Source organism: Caloenas nicobarica, chromosome 1, assembly GCF_036013445.1.
Source record: "Caloenas nicobarica isolate bCalNic1 chromosome 1, bCalNic1.hap1, whole genome shotgun sequence".
NCBI lineage: Eukaryota > Metazoa > Chordata > Aves > Columbiformes > Columbidae > Caloenas > Caloenas nicobarica.
Window position 1 is genome coordinate 63,727,814 of NC_088245.1, and position 21,425 is coordinate 63,749,238.

The window sequence follows — 21,425 nt, forward strand, 5'->3', positions numbered from 1 at the left end:
TGGTGGAGGAAAGTAATGGAGAGGAGATGTGAGTAGTTTCTCAGGTGTCCAGCTGCTTTACTACAGAACAGGGATGGCCTAAGGATGCAATTGAGACCCAGGGTGACCCACCAGTATTGACCACAGCAGGTCCTGGTGGCTCCCCTCTTTTCGTTGCTGAGGGTGAGCTTCATCCCAAGCAGAGCCTTGTTGCCAACCCAGTCCTAAGGCTGGTCCTGTCATAAAGCCCCAAGCTGGGAGTTGTTTGTGGAAGGATACATGCCAACTGCAGTTCAGAGCCAAAGGCTGGCCACCTAGCCAGCAGTACAGGGTAAGTTTCTGGGGTTTAGTGGGATCTCCTTGTAAATCTCTGCCCAGGAACAGTGGACTAGATTACTAGGAGTTTGTTTCTCCTGTGCCATCGATTATTCCACTGGCAGCGTGGAAGAAGAGAGGTGGAAATGGCTTAATTTACTAGTATCTGGAAGAGGCAAAGCCTGGACTATGAAGGAAGGAAAAGAAAGATCCTCGGTCCTAGTCAAAGTCAATGATTTGGACATAAAGATGCAGTCATTCTGCTTCTAAAGAAATAATTGTTGCACTGTGTATGCGTGGGTATGCAATGAGAGAGAGGTGTGGGATCCACTCAGGGTATTGACAGTGGAAATGCACATATGTATTCCAATGTCTTCAGCCCGTCGGTGTAAATGGTCTGCATAGGGCAAGTGTCTCAGATTAGCACTGTGAACATACAGAAGCTGTATCCAGGAGTTGGGGATGTTTGGTAACCAGGACAAAGCTGTAATGGATCTAAAACCTCTGGAAATGTGCAAGGTCCTCAAGTTCTGCCCTGCAAGAGTGGGCAGAAAGGAGGTGCTCAAGCTAATCTGGTGTCAAGTGGCTTTGCTTTGATGAGACTAGGCCTGGGGGCAGGTCAAAAAAGACTGGAAGCTGTAGGGAAGCAGCTTTTAAGGTAGTAGATTGACTGGCGGAGGTTTCTTGAGGCTGGAGGTGTGGAGGGGAGGCGGTTTCTGGTGGAGCAAGGCGGTAGGACAGGGTGGGTGAGGAAAACTGAGGCAGGGCTGAGCGCTGGGTAGATCTGGGAGAGCCCTTAGTTTGGGCAGGGAGGGAGAAGTCAGGGAAGGAAGAATTTGCAGCTAAGAGCCATCGTAGAAAGTCCTGAGGATGGAAGAAAGGTGTTTGGGCTAGCTATGGGTAAGAAGGACTGGCTAAGCAACGATTTGACAGGACAAGTCTGGAAAGGGAGGCATGCAGGGAAAAGGTGATGGGGAAGGGCACAGAAGGCCTGGCTGGGACAGCTGATAGTGAGTGGGAGGAACATGAGTTTAGCAGTGGGTGAGAAAACTGGTAGTTGAATAGTGACCTAAGAGAGTTAAACTTGGGCTGTCTGGGCAAAGGGAGACCTGAGAATCTGGGACAGCTATTGAATAGGTGAGAAAGACAACATGTAACAAGATTCTAGTGGGAGCAGGTGAGAGGACAGAGGACAAACTTAAAAATAGTGGCGTGCCCTCCATAACCTGCTTCCTTCCAAAGCCTGGAACAGAGCCCAAGGTTCCTGAAGGTCCCTGTGCTGCTGGCAAGTGTGTGCAAAACCCCTGGCAGAACATCTGTCCCATCCTCTTCCAGGAGCTCCTGCTGTTACAACCTATTCCACTAACTCAGATGTCGGAGATCCCTGTGTTGGAGCCAAAGCATCCAGCTGTCCTGGTGACTCTGTGCCGTCCTACTCCATCGGACTACAGTGTGGTTTTCTTCATTTGCTTTTAAACCAAACCAGCCAACCCAAAGCTGAAGCTTTGTTTGTATTCTCCGAATGCAGTTGCTGTATTTGTGAAGCAGAGCACTCAGGAACTGAGAAGTGCCACATTTACGGTTGTCCACGCCGTTTCAGTTGTGCCTTCCACACGTGTGTGCCGTGGCGGTCAGGCTTGGCTAGGAGGTCACGGTCGCCTGTTTGTCACGTCTGTGATCTCCTTCAGTGCAGCAGAAAGGGCCTGCTCTGGAGGCGGGTCAGGGTAGTGTAGCTGGTGAAATAGGTGCCTGCAAGGGTACCTTGCTTAATTTGGCAGGTAATGAAAGAGAAATGGCTGGGAACCTCCTCAACTGCCCTCCCCAGAGTTTGCCACAATGTTGGACAAACCCTGAAAACAGAGTTTTTGCCAGCTGTAGCCAGCTGTGTGTTCCCTGACTTGGGTACCAGCTGTGGGGCCATGGGGCTGGCCCCACCACTGCTCATTAAGTCTGTGGGGTTTGCAGTTGGAACAGTCTGAAAAATGAAGGCTGGGTGATCCCTGTGTTAAGAGCAAATTTTAGTTTTGCCTGCAGTCTATGCAATCCAGTTTGCCATTTATATGGTTATATGGTGAGCAGCAAATATCCTTGAAGGGAAGCAGTGAGGAGAAAACAAAATATTCGTTGACTCTGTTCCAGCAATATTTCATCCCTTCCCTTCCATATGCTTCAGTGCTCAGCAGGTTTTCTATGACAGGTGACTGATGTCACTATCTGAGCAGAAATCTTTTTCCTTTTCCCTCATTTCTTTGGTGTTTTAGTGACTTGAACTAGCTAGCTTGCTAGCCCTTGCAACCTCAGAAAGGGCTTTACAAGCATTGGTGCTGATAAAAAGGAAGCAGGAGTAAGAAGGGAGGGGAAAAGTGGGCACATCCTTAGTCAATGGGAACTATTAGATCTGATTAGGCATGTTCTTTACCAAAGACAGGGATGAAACTACGATGCTGGCAGCCAAAGGAGGAGCAGGGGCCCTGGGAGAGGGAGAAGCAGGGCAGTCCCTTTAACCGTAGTTGTCTTTTAAATCAGGTTAGTGACAAATAAGTGGGCAGAGTTTGTTCATTGGGCTTAGAGAGGGAGAAGGTCAGTAGAACAAATTATATCATAAAATTAAAGACATATCATAACACACAACACAGCTTTTCTGCACACAGGCTGAACGCTGACACCGTGAGCGTCTGCATTCCTTGCATTGCGGCATTGTTCCTCTGACACGGGGCGCAAGCACAAAGAGAGAGGTTACGGTACATCGATTCCACTTGGGTTTCTTGAAAATACAGTTTTTTTTGACACATGGGCTTCTCCTGACCCCCATGTAAGCCCTTTGGTGCAAGATATGATAGATAAAAAGGAAAAGTTAGGGCAGAGTGGGGCGAGGTGGGCAGGAGGCTGTGTAGGATCTGGGTTTAAAAGATAACGTAGGAGCAAATTGCTTCTCAGTCACTGGCCCTTCATGGATATGTTTACATAAGATTTTCCTGCTTCTTTTTTTTTTTTCTTTAATAAATGACTGGGGCCTGGCAGTCTACAATTAGGATCCCATTACAAGTGTGATGAACTGAACAATCCTGACGTTAGTGTCTTCAGTCTCCATGGCCTGCAGGAGACTTTCATGGCCAGGACAATCAGTGCCTGCAGAGAGGTGACAGCTCACCTTGCCTCAAACTAATCATGCCCAGCTCAGAGTGGCAGAGTAGCTGAGGTGGGAAGGCACCTACAAAGATGGCAAAGTCCAACCTCCTGCTCAGAGCAGGGGTCACATGGAACAGTCTGCTCAGGACATTATCCAGTCTGGCTCTCAGTATCTCCAGGGATGTAGACTCCACAACCTCTCTGGGCAACTTGGGCTAGTGCTCAATCACCCTCTCAGTAAAAAAAGTTCTTTCTTGTGCCTAAGCTGAATAGTCCTTCCAGTGGATGCCACTGAGAAGCCCTGCTGGTCCAGAGGTAGCCCGTCCTCTCAGAGGTACGCTCATCTGCGGGGCTGCCTGGGAGAGGAAAGAAGTCCTCAGAGGAGAAGCTTGCTGCTCGCACCTGGGGAGGGCTTGTGACACGTGTCATGGAGCTTTGGGTTGAATGCTCTGAGCTCAAGTTTCAGAAAACTCTTTCTATCTGCCTGCAAACACCCTTCTCCATGCCGGAAACAGCAGAAGGGCAATTAGCTGATGTCCTGAGTTGCTGCACCCTGGTACGTGAGACTGGAGCGCACGGCTGTGTGACCAGCATGGACACGTGTGGGCCTGGGGTGTCCTGCTGGAGGAGACCACCCAGCCCAGAGGCACCAGGCCAGGTTGGGGAGGCCAGCCCAGGGAAGCACTTCCCTGTGGGCACATCCCAGGGCTGCAGCAAGGAGCTCCTGCTCCTGGGAACCCTTGCGGTGGAGGGAAAGAGGCAGCAGCCCAGGGCCGCGGAGGGTTGGGAGCCACAGCAGGGGAGCACGAGCCGGGGGTCAGGCCTTTGTGTGCCAGGCAGCCAGGGCAGGGCGGGCTGGCCTTGCTTTGGTACTGGGTTGGCACTGCAAGAGTCTTGTTTTGCCTAGGGAGCCTGCTTTTGGGTTCTGTTGCCCTTCTGGGCTTTAGCTGCAGCCCTGCTCGGCTGGTGCCCTCCCTGTTGACGCAGCTGCTGGGGACCTCGGGAAGGCAGCGTGCTTGTACCCAGGGACGCTGCCTGGTGCTGGGACTGTGCGCAGGGGCCCACGTGGTGGGCTGTGTGTGTTCGTGCACAAGCACGCGTCCTCATGCCTCTTCCCCCAAAGGGAAACGGGCTCTGAGCAGAGCAAAGGCTGGGGGAGGGAGCCTTGAAGGCTTTAACTGTTGGCTTCCCCTTACTCATGATTTTCCTGTTAGTGTTTTGTCTTCTTGGCATCCTTCCTGTTCTTTATATATGTATAATATGTTATATATTGTTGTCTGGTCATTGCTGTCTGTATGTTGCGTCCTTTGTTCTGTAAAGCACAGGAGTGGAGAGGTGTTACTTGCAGGCTTTGGCTGCTCAGGGTTACTTGTGAAAGTAGCTGGAGACACCATTTCTGTGAGCACCAAGGAGAAGAAAGTGTGCGTGGGCTTTAAACGCAGCGTTATCTTTTTTCTTCTCGAAGGAAAGTTTTACCAGCTGCGGATCACTCCTGGTGCTGTGAAGCCTTATTGTTTATATGCACTCATGGTGTAACCAGTATCCAGTTGCAAACTTGGCTCTGATTTTTGAGCGAGGTGCAGAGTAAACAAAGCAAAGAAAATCTTGAGAGACAGCCTCCAGCACACGGCAGCGGTAATACCCATCTCCAAACCACAAGCCCCATTGATGTATTCTTGGTTTATTCCCTACAAATTAAATAGTGAAGAAGGGGAGGCCTGGGAGGCTTGCTGCCATCACTGCCTGACCTTATCGGAGGTAAGACTCCATGTGTGTTACCTGCACATTGGCTGCGTACGTCTCTGATGTGGACTGCACGGCATTGGGTGCTCCTCTGCCTTTTGTCATCATCTGGTGGCTGCGCCAAGTACAGTGGGTAAAGCTGGTTTCTTCCTCTCCCTGAAGGAGTTTATCTTGTATTCATCTGGAAGACTTCTCTGTCCTTTGGGGGTGGGAGCGTGCCTACTGTCAGCGCCTCTTTTTTTTTATTCACTGGCTTCTTTGGAAACATCGCATAGTATCTTGTGCCCTGAACCAGATGTGTGTAGTCCAACCAGCATTTTGGTCGGAAGTGGGGAAGAGGGCATCGGGGAAGAAGAGGTGGGAGGAAAACTTAAATTAGAAGAAAGCCAAACAGCTATTGCTGGAGACAGATGATTACAGCTCATTTCAAGGCTGTTTCCTGCGTGCCAATGATAGATCAGTAAACAAACGCCTCTTTGTGAACACAAAGCAGGCAGGAACTCTGTTTGGAAGAGAGGGGTCGGGGTAGGTCTCACTTGGCTTGGTAGCAGGAAGCCCCTATCACATGGCCCTGGGAACTGGGAGGCCGGGTGCGTGTGGGAGATACGCTGAGAGGCTTCTGCTGGGAGACTTCACATCCGTCCCAGGGTCCGGCCAACAGGTTTGAGAGCTCCCTCCCATCCCTCTTGCCTCCCGCCTCCTCCCCTCTCCTTCCTTTCCCAGTTTAATTTTGAAAGGATATCAAATGACTGCTTTGTTCCCCCAAACAATGGCAAGGATTACTGAATACACTTCAGTGGTGAGGCTCTCCAAATGGGGCTCAGCATCTTCTCTCCTCTTTTATGTCCTTGCTGCTCTGGGATGTACGTGCCAGGAGCAGTGGCCCTGGGTTCGGGTTGCCGCAGGGCTGTGCCTCCCTTTGCCAGTAGAAAGTTCTTGTGTGGTTCTTAGAGAAAGCAGTAATTGGTCAAGAAGCACCAACTTGATGTATGTATGTCCTTCTTGGGTCTCCTGTTTGTTTCCTCTGGGGCCCTGGTCACATTGCACATGAGGCAGGTAAGCAGAGCATTTTGGATAACTCTTCTGAGCCACTGGCAAGTTTCCCCTCCCCATCCCTACACACACACTCTCATGCTCCCTCTCCCCATTTGCCTCCCTCCTTCCCTCCTGTCCACACAGTCCCATCACCTCCCTTGCACCAGATCAGGTGTGTGTTGGACCCCTTCCTTTGCTTTGTCTAAAACTGTCAGTGAGCTATAGCAGTTCACAGAAGTGCTCCAAAGAGAGCCCAACCCAGCACAAAAGTCAGGGTAGTGTGTGGCTGATTGTAGCATAGATGTGGGGAGACAGGAGGAATAGGAGCTCCCCTTGCCCTTTGCAGTGAACCGTCGTGTTAACTCTGAGTGCCTTGTGGAGCCAAACCTCGCTAGAGAAGATCTACTTTTTGTTTTCCTACTGGAGGAATTTTGTCACTGCCTTCCCGGCTTCTTCTTGTCAGGTCTTGGCAATGTCTGTGAGTCAGGCCTGCAAGTCATTTCAGGTGATCTTAATAATGGAAGAGGTGATCCCAAACACCTTTGAAGTTCAATTTGGCTTGGGATTGGCCCCAAGCAAATTATCTGACTGTTGGACTAATTGAGAGGTACCTTATTATTTTCTGCTATTTTATTCCAGAGGTGACTCTTTTTTTCCCCTCGTGTTTTCCAGTGTGTTTGGATAAATATTTATTCTTTTGGGCAGGACCAGCTAATGCGCTACAATAATCCCCTCGGCGATGCTGAGGACACCCTGTATATCCTGCTGCTCAAGAGTGAAGGCACAGCAATCCGTGCATCTCCTGGGCATGACTTTACTCCCCAACCAGCGTGTGTCATCAATTGGGGTGTCAGTGTCAGCAGGTACCTGGTGGTTGTCACGTTGCAGCATCTGACATGTTGCTGCTTTGGAAGCTTCTGGTCGGCTCTTTAATCTGCCTAGTGTGAGTGCCTTGCTTTGGTTGCTCCTGCCACACGTAGTGGCTGGGGGGGGGCAGATGTCCTTCTGGCTTCAGCTCCAAGTCCTGCTGATCTGCTGAATGCAGCAGTGCTCCTTTCACAGGAGAATCTTTTGCAGCACTCAGCAACTGCTTTGTGCCTCACTTCTGCCCACCAAAGGCAATGGGGTCTGTCCCGTCTACTATAGATGAAGAAGTGAGTGCACCTCTTATTCTGTCTTATCTCCCTTTTGACCTCTCCCACAGGAGGTACATGAGGTAGGTGACTGTGCTGAGCACGAGGACATGTTTGCTCGTACCGAGATATTTGTTTTCAAGGCAGCGCTTGTGAAGGAGCTGTTGGAAAAGGCTGAGAGATGGAGTTTTCTGGTGGGGAAATTGTGTGATCTTATCAAGACAGAAGAGCTCATCCCAAGCAGACATTCGGTGTGGCAGCGAAGCCACAGGGGTTGTGTGTGTGCTGATTGCCGTCGTCCTTATGTTTCCTGCTGCTAAAGGCAGAGCCGAGGAGCTCCACCGCTGACCTGGCTGTGTGAGGCACTAAATAAATGATGAGACCGTCCCTGCTCTGGGGACAGTGTAAGCCAAGTGCAGAGCAGCCGCTGTTGCAGCTTTACAGGACTCTGCTTTGGCTGCCTGCGTGAGTCATTCTTTGGCTGGGGACATGAGCGATCATTAGTTTTTCGTTATTCTTGATCCATAACAGTTAACGGGTGGATGAATAGATTTTGTTCCTAGGGCTGGTAAATTTTCTTGACAGCGTTGCAAAGCTGCTCTGTGTCTAGAAGTGAGTGTTTGTTCCAGTTACTAACGAGGAAGAGAAGCCAAGGGGGTTTATTGTCTGGGGAAAGAGAGTCTGCTAAATGGTTAGCAATGAGCTGCCCCAAGTGTGTACACATTGAGTTGACCCAGAGTTCACTCCTCGCCTCAGGAACGTTGCCAGCGTGGAATAAAGGGAGGGAAAGAAAACCGGGAACAAACAAGACTTTTTTTTTTTTTTTTTTTTCTTTTTCCTCTCTCTGCCCAAAATACTTGAATAGTAGAAACGAGAGATCCTTTTGTTCTTTACTGTTTCTGGTGTCATGGGTTTAGTTTTTTTAACAAGAACCTACTAAATTTCCCGAGGCGCTCACTCTGTTGCCAAATGCTAGGCATGGTGGGGCAGCATCTGGCAGACCAGCCAAGTGGACAGAGTTGAGAGGACTTCAGTTTTTCCAAGTATTGCCTACAAGATGGTGAGCTCCTTGTCACTGCAATGCTGCAGAGCAGGCATACCACCCTGAGAAGGGAGGTGAGATGGTGCTGCAGAGTAACAGAATCACAGAATGTTAGGGATTGGAAAGGACCTCGAAAGATCATTTAGTCCAATCCCCCTGCCAGAGCAGCAACACCGAGATGAGGTTACACAGGAAGGCGTCCAGGCGGGTTTTGCATGTCTCCAGAGAAGGAGACTCCACAACCTCCCTGGGCAGCCTGTTCCAGTGTTCTGTTACCCTCACTGAGAAGAAGTTTCTTCTCATATTTAAGTGGAACCTCCTGTGTTCCAGTTTGTACCCACTGCCCCTTGTCCTATCATTGGTTGTCACAAAGAAGAGCCTGGCTCCATCCTCGTGACACTCACCCTTTACATATTTATAAACATTAATGAGGTCACCCCTCAGTCTTCTCTTCTCCAAGCTAAAGAGCCCCAGCTCCCTCAGCCTTTCCTCACAAGGGAGATGCTCCACTCCCTTCATCATCTTTGTGGCCCTGCGCTGGACTCTCTCCAGCAGTTCCCTGTCCTACTTGAACTGAGGGGCCCAGAACTGGACACAATATTCCAGACGAGGTCTCACCAGGGCAGAGTAGAGGGGAAGGAGAACCTCTCTCGACCTACTAACCACCCCCCTTCTAATCCACCCCAGGATGCCATTGGCCTTCTTGGCCACAAGGGCACAGTGCTGGCTCATGGTCATCCTGCTGTCCACCAGGACCCCCAGGTCCCTTTCCCCTACACTGCTCTCTAACAGGTCATTCCCCAACTTATACTGGAACCTGGGGTTGGTCCTGCCCAGATGCAAGACTCTACACTTGCCCTTCTTATATTTCATTAAATTTTTCCCCACTCAACTCTCCAGCCTGTCGAGATCTCGCTGGTTGGCAGCACAGCCGTCTAGCCTGTCAGCCACTCCTCCTAGTTTGGTGTCATCAGAGTAATTCTTCTATTTTGTATTTAGTGAGTAAGAGGGTAATAAAATACAAGGAGGAGTCTGCTGCATTGACCGGGTAGCAGCAGTACTCAAACGAAAGAGAGGGACAGTCTTGCTCCATGAATGCTAGAAAGCATGAGGCAAACAGAATGACTCATTTTTGTGACTAATTTATCTTAACCCCGCAAGGAGTTGTTGTCTGAATACAGATCAGTAGCAGCCTAGCGCGGCCCACCAGAGGGAAAAACGTAAGGTAACCAGTTGCTGCAGTGCAGTGTCTCTACAGCCTAAAAAAGTTTTCTGTCCTAAGATGGGGACATTGTGACAGTGTTGCATCCACAGTGACCTCTTAGGTCATCTGGCCTTAACACACATCATTTTAAAATCATTTTTGTGTTATTCTTTGGTGAGGGGGGAAAAAGAAAAAAGTGCACACCAACACAAAACCAAAAAAACACCAGTACTAAATCTCCTGAGATTTTGGCAATAATAAAAGCCTTTGTAAAATGTGCTCCACATTCATTCAAGTCGTGGTACAGCAGTTGATGCTGAGTCAAAGATAATTTTTGCCTTCAAAACTTGTTGACTCCTCCCTGGGCTTCTGAGGGGTAACGCTACCACCCCTCTTTCCATTTCATGGAGGAGAAAACAGAGGCTGTCCTCAGAGAGCTTGTCATGTCTGTCTTCTGCTCTTCTCCTGGATTTCAACGAGAAACGTGTGCATGTGTATAGAAGGAAGAGAGAAGGATGCTGAGCACAGAGCAACACCTTTTCCTTGTGTCTGTCTGCAGGTGACCTGCTGCCCGGCTGTGTGCTGACATGATGACAGCTAGCAAGGCGGCCGATGCGAGCAGCAAGTCTGAAAGCAGCGTCTGCAAGTCTGTTGAGAGGTGAGAGCTTTCCATGTTTCAGTGCTGGGGTGCTTTGCTTGCGTTTATTATCCCCAACAGAAAGAAAATCAAAGGAAGGAAATGTTCTCTCTGCTCTGCACTGTCCCTCCTCCTTCACACATTAAAACACGCCTCTGTATGACTTGAGCGGTTTCATTGTCATTTCAGCACTGTAACACTCTGCATTTTAGCGTCCAGTCAGACTGATAATGTCCTAGACTCACAGTGCTGGAAGAGATCTGTCCCAAGGCCAAGACCATTTGTGCCCATGACATCCTTGTCAATGTTTGCCTTGTCTGCGCTTGAAATTCGTAGACTCCATGGACTCTTCAGACAAGCCCTACTGTCCCCATCCATTGCAGGTTTTTCCCGGTGTCCCTCTACTGCGCAGTCCAGCCACCACTGGCACTGCGATGCCCTGCTCCCTGGGAAAGGCCATGGTGTTCACAGTGCCAGCTCTTAACCAAAGCATGGTGTTGTCACTGAGGCAGCCAGGAGTTAAATACCTGTGAGGCCAGGGAAGAGCAGTATCTGGCTCAGGTCCTATTTCTGCTCAGAAACAATCCCAGACTCAATTTGCACTACAACTGAGTCTGCGATGGCTGCCCGCTTTGCTTGACTCTAGGGCAAAGCTCGAGGCCTGCCAACACGCAGGGTATCCACATGGATGCTCCTACAAGTGTGCTAAGGTCTGGAAGAGGCACACTCGGTACATTTAAGTTAATAGAATAATTTCCTGAGTTGAATCTCAGTGTTGGGGTCATGGTTAAATGGGACTAACGAGAGGGATTTTCATGCCATTAACTGCACTGTGTTGTCCTGGTGCTCCTTCCTAAGCCCAGGCAAACTCCAAAGACAGCTAAGTGCTTTGGTTCAGAAACATTTTGTGTTGAAATGACTGTCTGTTCAGCTGGAACTTTACTGTATTGATAAAATATCAAAATATTGATATTGTGATATCACACACTTCAAAATCCCTAGACTAAATGTATTAGGGATTTTTGGTGCAGTTTGGACTCAACCAGTGAAGACGTTTAATCTTTTGCCATAAGAATGTTGAATCCGGTGTTTGGGTGCTACATCATGTGCTCTAGGCCAAAGGAGTGTGCACGGGAGCCCAAGCCCATGTTTTGCCTGGAATGGCAGGGCCATAGCAATGTAATAAGAGTGCAGGCTCTGTGCATTAATACGCATTTGGGGAGCATTTGGATGGACCAAGAGAGATCCTCTGAGCAGGCACTAGAGGAATGCCAACTGGATCACATGGTTTCTCCTGTTTAACAGCAGCATTTTTGGTATTGTTTGCAAATGGTCCATTTTGAATTTATTTGCAATGGACCTGCTTAATGCACTGGCAGTGTCCAAAACACTACTGCACTTTTAAACACACACACAAAAATGTAGGCGAACCTCTCATTGATATCGACATGTCTGAGGTGCAAAAATTACCTCTCCAACCTGCCACCTACTTCTGCTACAGAGTAGGTTTTAATTTCAAACTCTGTCTTACTTATAACAAGAGGAGAACATTGTGTTCTGGCCATAAGGACCATTCCCTGAGTGTCCTTCCCCATACGCTCATGTCTCAAGTGCTTGGTCTGGGCATCGTCTGCTGTTACCAGCTTTATGAGCAGAGCTTGTGGAGCTGATGGACTAGACCAAGGGTGGTGAATGTTTCTTTTCTTTTTGTCTTTGGTGCGTAGGATCAAGCTTGCAGATGAAAACAATACAGCAGCTGTGAAGGAATTAGAAAGACCTTTGTGTGGATTGTGGAGTGAGACATGTTCTGAAGGTGCCTCTGTCACCCTGGGCTTAACACTTGAAGCTGAACCAGTTTCTTCTGTGGTGAAGAACCCACTGGGAGCCTTGGAGAACTTGATGCTGGATCCAAGGCTAGACTGCTTTCAGCAGAACATGCTTAGTCCCAAAATGATCATCAATGACCCATCTGTGGATCTGAATGTTAAAGAAAACAGTAAAATCATCAGGAGACAGATAGGAGACAGTCAGAATATACGGTCACCTGGAAAAATTGGCTTGAGGAATAAGTCCTTCAGCATCAAGGACAAAATTTCAGAATGGGAAGGGAAAAAGGAAACAAAGTCTGCCCCTCGCAGAGAGGAGGAACAGGGAGTTAAAGAGGAGCACAAGATGCCCTGTGTAACTGAGAAGACGAGTGGGGAAGCACTGGTGACTCAGAAAGTGGAGACCAAGAGACTTATGAACTGGGAAATGGAGCGTAAAGGGACAGGCAAAGAGAATGAGCGGAAAGTGGGAACTCTGAAAGGCACAGAGCAGGCAGCAGAGCGAAAGGGGGAAAGCAAAAGGGATGGGGGCATGGAGTTCAGCCCTGGAAAATGCAAGGAGGTGAAAGGTGGGAAGTGGGAGGTCCAGAAAGAGAATCTTTCGGTGCTTAGTCAGGTCAAGAAGCTAGAGCAGGCTTTGAAAGAAGGCTCAGCAGAGCTGCAGCCGCAGTTGCCTGGTACTTACTACTCCCCACAGTGCTTGCAAGAGAAGGCAACACAAGGACACAGTGCTCCTGAGAGCCATGAGAGCATATGTGGGGCTGAACTCAACAAAAGACTTCTTGGCTTAGACTCTGAAATCAGTGAGCCAATTTTTGGAACTTTAGAAGAGATAAGAACTTCTCGTGTGAAATCCAAGGACTGCACGGTGGAGAACGTGTACACAGAGCCAGGGGTGCCAGAGAGGAAACCCTTCATCAACCCCCTGCCAAAGCCCCGGCGGACTTTCAAACATGAGGGAGAAGAGGACTGGGTACCAGCAGCCAGGAATAAAAGAAACTTACCCCCTCTGCCATCCATTCCTCCTCCTCCTCTTCCTTCTTCTCCTCCTCCATCAGCTGTCAGCAGGAGGCTCTGGAGCGGGAAGCACAAGAACAACGCTGACCACAGGTACTCGGGCTGTGTTTCACAATGGTGTTGGTCTTGATGGTGGAGTCCTGCCTTCCCATTATCTCTCTGGGGGACACAGATCTTCCCTGGTCACCTTGCTGGCCATAACCAGCACTGAGTCATCTCTCTGAGAACATATGAGTGGCCAACTCAGCTTCACAGGATAACTGTGAAGGGATAAGTCATGGCAGATTTGGGCTTTAAGGTCACTGTATTATATGGCTTAGCCTGAAAACTCAGGATTGAGGATTTTGGTGTTTTGGGTGGGGTTTTTTTTAGCAGAAAATCTATTTAATTACAAAATTACTACAGCTGGTCTGGAACAGGGTCTAGAATGATAATCTCTAGACTCTACCACAGCATTTTCACTGTTCATAGTAAACCTATTCCTTTAACCAATTCTGATGTGTATATATCCTTCTGGAGTGCTTTCTTGCCTTTTCTCCCCTCCCACATGATTGTCACACAGTTTTGGGGTGGGGAGCATAAAATGCAGAGCTGTTTCTAGTGCCCTCTGCATAAACTGTCACCTAAAAGTTCCTGACTTGGGTGCAGGAAGGAAATCAAAACTTTCCGGGTTTGTTAGCGGAGCACACTTAATTGTTTTTACCCTTTCTACCATCCTGCAGTTGAGTATTGTTTTCCTGTACTGCGCAAAGAGAGCTGATTTCCTCCCCCCCCCATTCCTGCCAAGGGTGGGATCTGTGCTGCAAATGGGACCTCTTATGGCCCAAGGTTCTGTACCGTGTTGCAGGATGTGCCATTTAACGCTTGCATCTTCACAGTGCACTATTACCATGACAACCCAGATTATCCATGGCATCCCCAAAATGCCCTTATTTGTGTGACTAATAAAATAACTGATCTCAGTGTTACTTTCTTATGCTTTATATAGGATGAGGCTGTGAAACGTTCTCTTCTCAGTAATTCATTTTGCCAACTCTCTGGCATGTTGGAGAAGTGTCTTAGCCATGATTTGGTTCTAAATGCTGGTTAACTGTATCGCTCTCCTCTTTGCTCCTTCTCCCCTCCCATCAATGGTGCAGGAAGTCGTATGAGTTTGAAGACTTGCTGCAGTCATCATCTGAGAATGGCCGGGTGGATTGGTATGCGCAGACCAAGCTGGCCCTCACACGCACTTTATCTGAGGAGAACGTCTATGAAGACATCCTGGGTAGGAGCTTTGGACAGGACATACTGGGTAGGAGCTTTGGACAGGGGAGGGATTTAACTGGTCATGCTGAGTAACTGAGAAGACTCGTGGTCAACAGGCACTCACCAGAGTTGCTGAGTAGAGTATGTTTATTATCCAGATACAAACCAAGACATATTTTACAGAGATTATTGGCAAGTAATAAGAAAAATGGGTGGAATGTTTCAAAACTCATCACCTTCAAAGATGAAACTGAGGCCTGTAGGAACTCGCTTTCATTTTTTGCTGGCGTCTCTCCTCTATCTTCCTTTTGTCTTGTGGGTTAATTCTCACAGCTCTGGTCTGCCCATTATGGTAAGCTTGTCACCGCTGAGATAATGTGACCAGTCTGAAAACATAGCCTCAAAGTCAATTCCACAGTTCAGAAATAGAATTGTGTATGGATCCAGGTACCATTGAAATTAAGAAACTGGGTCCTGCAATCTTTAAAACTGAGTTTTATTTTGTTCTCTAATTTTGGTAGCAGATCAATGCCATCTTAATCATTGTTTCCTGTAACACTCTCAATTTATGTAGTGTTTTTTAACGTTACCAGTTAGATGGCCTTTTATGGAACATAAAATAGAAGCATGCCTCTTGAAAAAGCCTCAGGAAGCTTTAGTAGCTGTAGGCTGGAGCTGTGTAAACCTCTTGGCTGAGTTTAGCAGAATAGGAAGAAAATAGCTTTGTAATCCTACAAAGGTGATCTGTGTTGTTTGGCATGGGGGGAGCTGTGCTTTCTCAGGAGCAGGCAAGGCATTATTATTTTGATGTGAAAAACATCTGATCATACTTGATGAGAAAGATCTCTCAAAGGAATTGTGTTCCTTTGGGACTGATGGCAGACAAGGTGATGCCAATCTGTCCTTTTTGACGTTTTGAAGCTGTTGGCCTCATTTGTGGAGCTAAGGGGCTTGTGTTTACCTTTTTCTTCCTTTTACTTGGGGGACGAAAGGAATGGGGAGTGCCTGAGCAGCTGCTGAGGTTTTTATGTGTTGGGGCATAGTGGGAGGTCTCAGAAACCACTGACTAAGGGTCACCTTGTCAGCTGGAATAACATGGATAGCATTACAGAGTGCCTGTATAGACAAATCCATCCATTCAAACACAAGTACACCCCAGTGTCCCAAGCTTGTATTGAACTCGAATATCAGCCTGACATTCCTCTCCCCATCAGCTTTTAGTTGCAAAGATTAAAAGAAAACAAAGTTATGGGTAATTGTCAGCTAATAGGGTATGTTTGCTTTTTTGTTTTCTTGCTGCCTGTTTAGGCTTTGCCCAGATCCAGTGATCTTTAATTGATTCCTGCAGGCCTGGTGGTGTTACCATGGGAGCTTGGAAAAAAGGGGTGGACAGGGATAACTCAAAAAAAGCTTTGTTTTGTTTTTCACGAGACCACAGCTGTGTATGGTCCACAAAACATAATCAACATGTGAAAACCACACCAATGGAGAGGGAACCAAGGCTTCAGCTGCAGGACAGTAGTGCTGACCCGCAGATTGTCATGTGCGTCCATCAGGGCCTGCAAGCACAGACATACACCCCACATTCATATGCATGACTTATGGAAGGTTCAGCTGTTGATGGGAGAGCCGTTCCCTTTCCCAGTAAATTACACAGATTTCCTTCATGCACCGTCTTTTTACCCATTTGCTATTGCTTACCTGGAACATTGGAAATTTCACTGGGCAGATGGATGACAAGGTTTATTTGTCAAAAAGGGGGAAATGATGTTCTTTCTTCCAGACTGGGGCTAACTGGACATACTGCTGAGCAGTCTGAAGATGAGGTAGGCAACAGAACCCAGGCTTGTTCTTTTTTCTCCAGTCTGCCCAGTTATGTGACAGCTGAAGTATATTTTCAGTAGTGAAGTGTGCCACTGGAATTAGAAAGTGAAGCCACTTTCAGGGACAGGATCATGTTTGCTGACAAAATGTTCTCGCAGATTTGCTGTGCTGGTGTCACACATGCTTAACCATCTCCTCCTTGGTGAATTCAGATCCACCACTGTAGTGCTGGCTATCACCAAGGCACAGCTGAAAGAGAGTTTTGGGTAAGACTTGGGTTTCTGTCCTTGTCCTTCAGCTGCACTCCTGCCCCAAGAGGGCAGGCAGGTAGGAGCACGGCACTTGAACAGATCCTACAGCTATTACCGGTCCCTGCTCCAGAGGCCTGCAGCATCACTGACCTCCAGTCTTTGCTCTCAGCCAAGCATGACAATAAGAGAATGGCAGTTGCTTTAGGTCCACTGGGATGGCATGAAATGATGGCAATGAAGAGAGAAATCTCGTAACAAATAGTCTGCCTGTGCAGATATTTGGGCTAAGCCTTTGTCACTGGTTTCTTAGATGCTCTGATGGAGGTGTCACAGCCTGCTTTTTCAGAGTTGTGTGTTCTTTTTGAACACACTTAGAATCATAGAATCCTTTTGATTGGAAGAGACCCTCAAGATCATTGAGTCCAACCGTTAACCTATTCTGTCACTAAACCATGTCCCTAAGAACCTCATCTATGCGTCTTTTAAACGCCCTCAGGGATGGTGACTCCACCACTTCCCTGGGCAGCCTATTCCAGTGTTTCACAACCCTTTCTGTGAAGAAATTTTTCCACATAACCAATCTAAACTTCCACTGGTGCAACTTGAGGCCATTTCCTCTTGTCCTATTGCTTGTTACTTGGGAGAAGAGACCAACCTCCTCCATGCTACAGCCTCCTTTCAGGTAGTTGCAGGCAGCGATCAGGTCTCCCCTCAGCCTCTTCTCCTCCAGGCTAAACAGCCCCAGTTCTCTCAGCCGCTCCTCATCAGACTTGTGCTCCAGGCCCCTCGCCAGTCTCATTGCCCTGCTCTGAACTCTCTCCAGCACCTCAGTGTCTTTCTTGTAGTGAGGTGCCCAAAACTGAACACAGTATTTGAGGTGCAGACTCACCAGTGCTGAGTACAGGTGACAATCACTGCCCTGGTCCTGCTGGCCACACTATTCCTGATACAAGCCAGGATGCTGTTGGCCTTTTTGGCCACCTGGGCACACTGCTGGCTCATGTTCAGCCAGTTGTCAATCAACACCCCCAGATCCTTTTCCACCAGGCAGCTTTCCAGCCACTCTTCCCCGAGCCTGTAGCGCTGCCTGGGGTTGTTGTGACCCAAGTGCAGGACCTGGCACTTGGCCTCATAGAACATTATACAATTTGCCTCAGCCCGTTGATCCATCTGGTCTAGATCCCTCTGTATGGCCATCCTACCCTCCAGTAGATCAACACTCCCACCCAGTTTGGTGTCATCTGCAAACTTACTGAGGATGCACTCAATCCCCTTCCCCCGATTGTTGATAAAGAGATTAAACAGAACTGGCCCCAGTACTGAGCCCTGGGGAACACCACTCGTGACCAGCCACCAACTGGATTTGACTCCATTCACCACAACTCTTTGGGCCTGGCCCTCCAGCCAGTTCTTTACACATCACAGAGTACACCCATCCAGGCCATGAGCTGCCAGCTTCTCCAGGAGAATGCTGTGGGTTACAGTGTCAAAGGCTTTACTGAAGTCTAAGCACACAACAACTACAGCCTTTCCCTCATCCACTAAGCAGGTCACCTTGTCATAGAAGGAGATCAGATTGATCAAGCAGGACCTGCCTTTCATAATCCCATGCTGACTAGACCTGATCACTTGGTTGTCTTGTATGTGCCATGCGATGTCACTCAGGATGATCTGTTCCATGACCTTCCCGGGCACCAAGGTCAGACTGACAGGCCTGTAATTCCTCGGATCCTCCTTACGACCCTTTTTGTAGATGGGGCGTCACATTCATCAACTTCTAGTCAACTGAGACCTCCCTGATTACCCGGGACTGCTGAGAAATAATGGAAAGTGGCTTGGTGAGCGCCTCCACCAGTTCCCTCAGTGCCCTTGGATGGATCTCATCTGGCCCCATAGACTTGTAGGTGTCTAAGTGTGTGTAAGACATGCACACTTATGTTTGCATTTCCCAGCACTGCTGAACAGTGGGGATGTAAGGAGTTCATTATATGTAATTTTGGGTGTTTAAAACTGGGATTAGTTGTGTGCCTCATCTCCAAAATCAGTGGAAAGGTTCACCTCTCTGTGTGGTCGTTCAAGCCTTGTGTTTTTCAGGGGATCCTAGGTAAGAATGAGCTGAATGTTACTTCAGAGGTGTCCTTCCCAGGGCTGCTCCCGTCCTTAAGGGAGAGAGCCTCCTGACTTTGGATGGCCTGGGTTAGGTGAGGTGAATCCTTCCCTCTTTCTAAAGTGGGGCCTGTGGGATTGAGGCATCCACGACTGGTAGGTATGTTTGAAAACCTGTGTTGTGTGGCAGACATCCATGTTCAGAGAGTAGATTAAATGTTTCTGCAGGGGTGAGGCCAAGAGCAGTGTTTCACTTCAGCCCTAATTAAATGATGACCAGAGATTCCCCTAAACATGGGCTTTACACAGAGGAGAGAGGACTTTTATGCTAGCCTTCAGCTTACAGTTTCATTTGGACAATTCTAAGCAGAAGACTGGAAAGAAGGAAATATAATTATGGACTGGTGTGCATGAGAACCTCACAGCTCCTCTGAAGACAGGGAAATGAACTTGAGGACTTGCTGGGTCTTTTCCATCTGTAGTACGTGTGATATGTTCCTATGGCTGCATATGTCAGTGTCAGGGTTTGGACACTGTCCAGCAAGCAGCTGGACTTCTAGGGCTATGGAGAGAATGAAGCAATTGCAGGAATGCTTGAGAACAGGTCTTTATGTCTGGTGTGGGAGGTGGGAGAAGGCCAGCAGATCCCCAAACAGATTTTCATGGCAAACCTTGAGAATTTTCTGCACTTAAAACCTCTTGCTTATGGCTTTTTGCTGCAGATCCACCATCGAAGGAAAACCCTTATGAAGACATTGAGACCAACAGCCGCTGTTTGGGGAAGAAATGTGTCCTGACCTTCCCAGCATCCCCCACCTCTTCTGTACCCGGGACTCCCACTAAGGTACTTTGATTCAGGTGGCCACCTCTCCTGCTTCAGAAGGTTTTTGAGTGAAATTCAGGTCCTGTGTGGAAAAAGTGAAGTTTTGCCAATGACTTTCATCATGTCAGGGTTTTTTCCTTTTTGTCTTTTACCACAGAGTACAGTGTGATGAGAGGCGGTTTATTGCCCTTTAAGAAGGTAAATAAACACAGCATTCTCTTATACAAATGGTTTGTTGGCTTTCACTTTTTTTCACCCAAGGACTACCTTCCCCTAGTAGAGGGGAAGATGTGTTGCTAATATAGTGCAAGAAAGGTCTTCTTCCCATCAAAGAGGACATTTAAGTGCTTGAGTAATCAAGCCCTGCAGTGGTCTTGGCTCAGTGTCAGTGAGCAGTAAGCAGCCTGCCTGCGCTGATGCCAAGATGCTTCTGCAGCCCCCTCCCTTATCATAGAATCATAGAACAGTTTGGGTTGGAAGAGACCTTCAAAGCTCATCTAGTCCAACCCACTGCCATGAGCAGGGACATCTTCAACTAGATCAGGTTGCTCAGAGCCCCGTCCAGCCCGGCCTTGAGTGTCTCCAGGGATGGGGCATCTACCACCTCTCTGGACAACCTGGGCCAGTGTTTCACCACCCTCACTGTAAAAAATGTCTTCCTTGTGCCTAGCCTGAATCTCCCCTCTTTTAGTTTAAAAGCTCTTGCAATGCAAAGCAATGCAATGCCAAACCCCTGGTTAGGAAGCCAATACCAAAAGGGTGTTCCCACCAGCAGCACAGGTCACAGCCTGGTGCTGTTTTCCTCCTTGGCAGTGAAACCAGAAGAAGAGGTAAAAAGTTGGTCTGCACCTCTTGCTCGGAGCTCAGGGCTTACCAAGGCCAGCCCTGCTCTCAGCCTCCTGAGCAGTTTTGGTTGGTTCCTGTTGTCTGTTTAGATAGTCCAAGCCTGGAACAGCAGAGGCAGTGTGACAGCAGAAGTCATCTTGACAACAACCGGGTTCAGAGTGGATAGAAGGGATCTAAACATGTTTTCCCTGAGTAAAGGGTTTTCCCATACTCTCCAAGTTGTAGCTATTATTAGAGCCGCTACCCAATGTTTTCAGAAGTTTGACGTGCAGTGTTTCTTCACATGTTGCTCTTTCCAAACAGCTTAATCGGCAACTGAGGTTTCTTTCAATAATCCAACACTTAAAAGTGAAAATTGTTCAGTGATTCTCAATTCATTCTTGTTGCTAGTTAGGTCTAAAGCAGCAAGGATCTGTATATGAGTGTTGGGATGGAGTCGATTTGCTTCAGAGAGCTTTGCAATCACCTGTCCTCTGTGTTTTCCCACTTCTGCTATCAAAAGGGGGCTGCAGGGTTACACAGGAATGCTTTTCACCATAAGTATGATTCCCAGCAGAAGACACTTAATTACTCCTGTTCAGCTGTTTACTATGTTATACCACAGTGCTTTGACATCTAGAAGCCATGATCTGCATCAGTCAGAAAAGAAGTACTGCAGCTCTCTTGGCAACTAATGGGTTTGCAGCTGCAGCACAAATCGCGCTGGAGAGCCTGCCCAGGCTAGAGACCGATGGGGAATTGGTCTGGACAGAATTTCAGTAGTAGCTTATAATCACTGGTGCAGGATGAGATTTTTCAGTGCAAAGGCTCTTCCCAGCCTCATTTTAACATGTGACTTTTCTCTGGGTGGTGAGCATTTCTGTGAGTTGAGTATCTTCTGCCAAACCATCCAGAGACACCTGAGCTAACCTGAATGAATGAATTGGTCTGGCTAATAACTCTGCTGAGTGTCTGTTGATGGAGCCAGACCATTCTGCTGCCTTGGCTACAGGGCTGCTGTGACTTTTTCAGAATTAGCTTGGATACCTCTTCCCCCACATCATTTAGTGCCATGTAGCTACATCCTCTGGGAGTGCAGATACAGTGCCCACCAAAGGTGTGACTTAACTTTGTTATAACTGCAGGAAAACTCTGTAGCAGGAGGCAAAACCGGTTCTTATTGAGCATCTTTCTGGTGAGATGTGGTTTGCCCTTCTTTACCTGGAGCTGAGCTTTCTGCTTCTCTGATGCTGTTTTTGATCAGGGAATCTAAGAACTTTACTCTGGT

General features: G+C 48.1%; 1 protein-coding gene across 3 annotated transcripts in view; it reads left to right on the forward strand.

Annotated features, from left to right (window-relative positions):
- DENND2A (DENN domain containing 2A) overlaps positions 1-21,425 on the forward strand; it is a 65,805-nt gene that overhangs the window by 17,423 nt on the left and 26,957 nt on the right. For 2 of the 3 annotated variants that reach the window (XM_065658709.1, XM_065658724.1), the window contains exons 2-5: positions 10,140-10,238; positions 11,942-13,153; positions 14,200-14,354; positions 19,212-19,333. In XM_065658709.1, the coding sequence (XP_065514781.1) occupies positions 10,168-10,238; positions 11,942-13,153; positions 14,200-14,354; positions 19,212-19,333 (1,560 nt within the window). In that variant the 5' untranslated portion in view covers positions 10,140-10,167. The remainder of the gene's footprint in view (positions 1-10,139; positions 10,239-11,941; positions 13,154-14,199; positions 14,355-19,211; positions 19,334-21,425) is intronic. The other variant, XM_065658717.1, reaches the window with a different exon arrangement.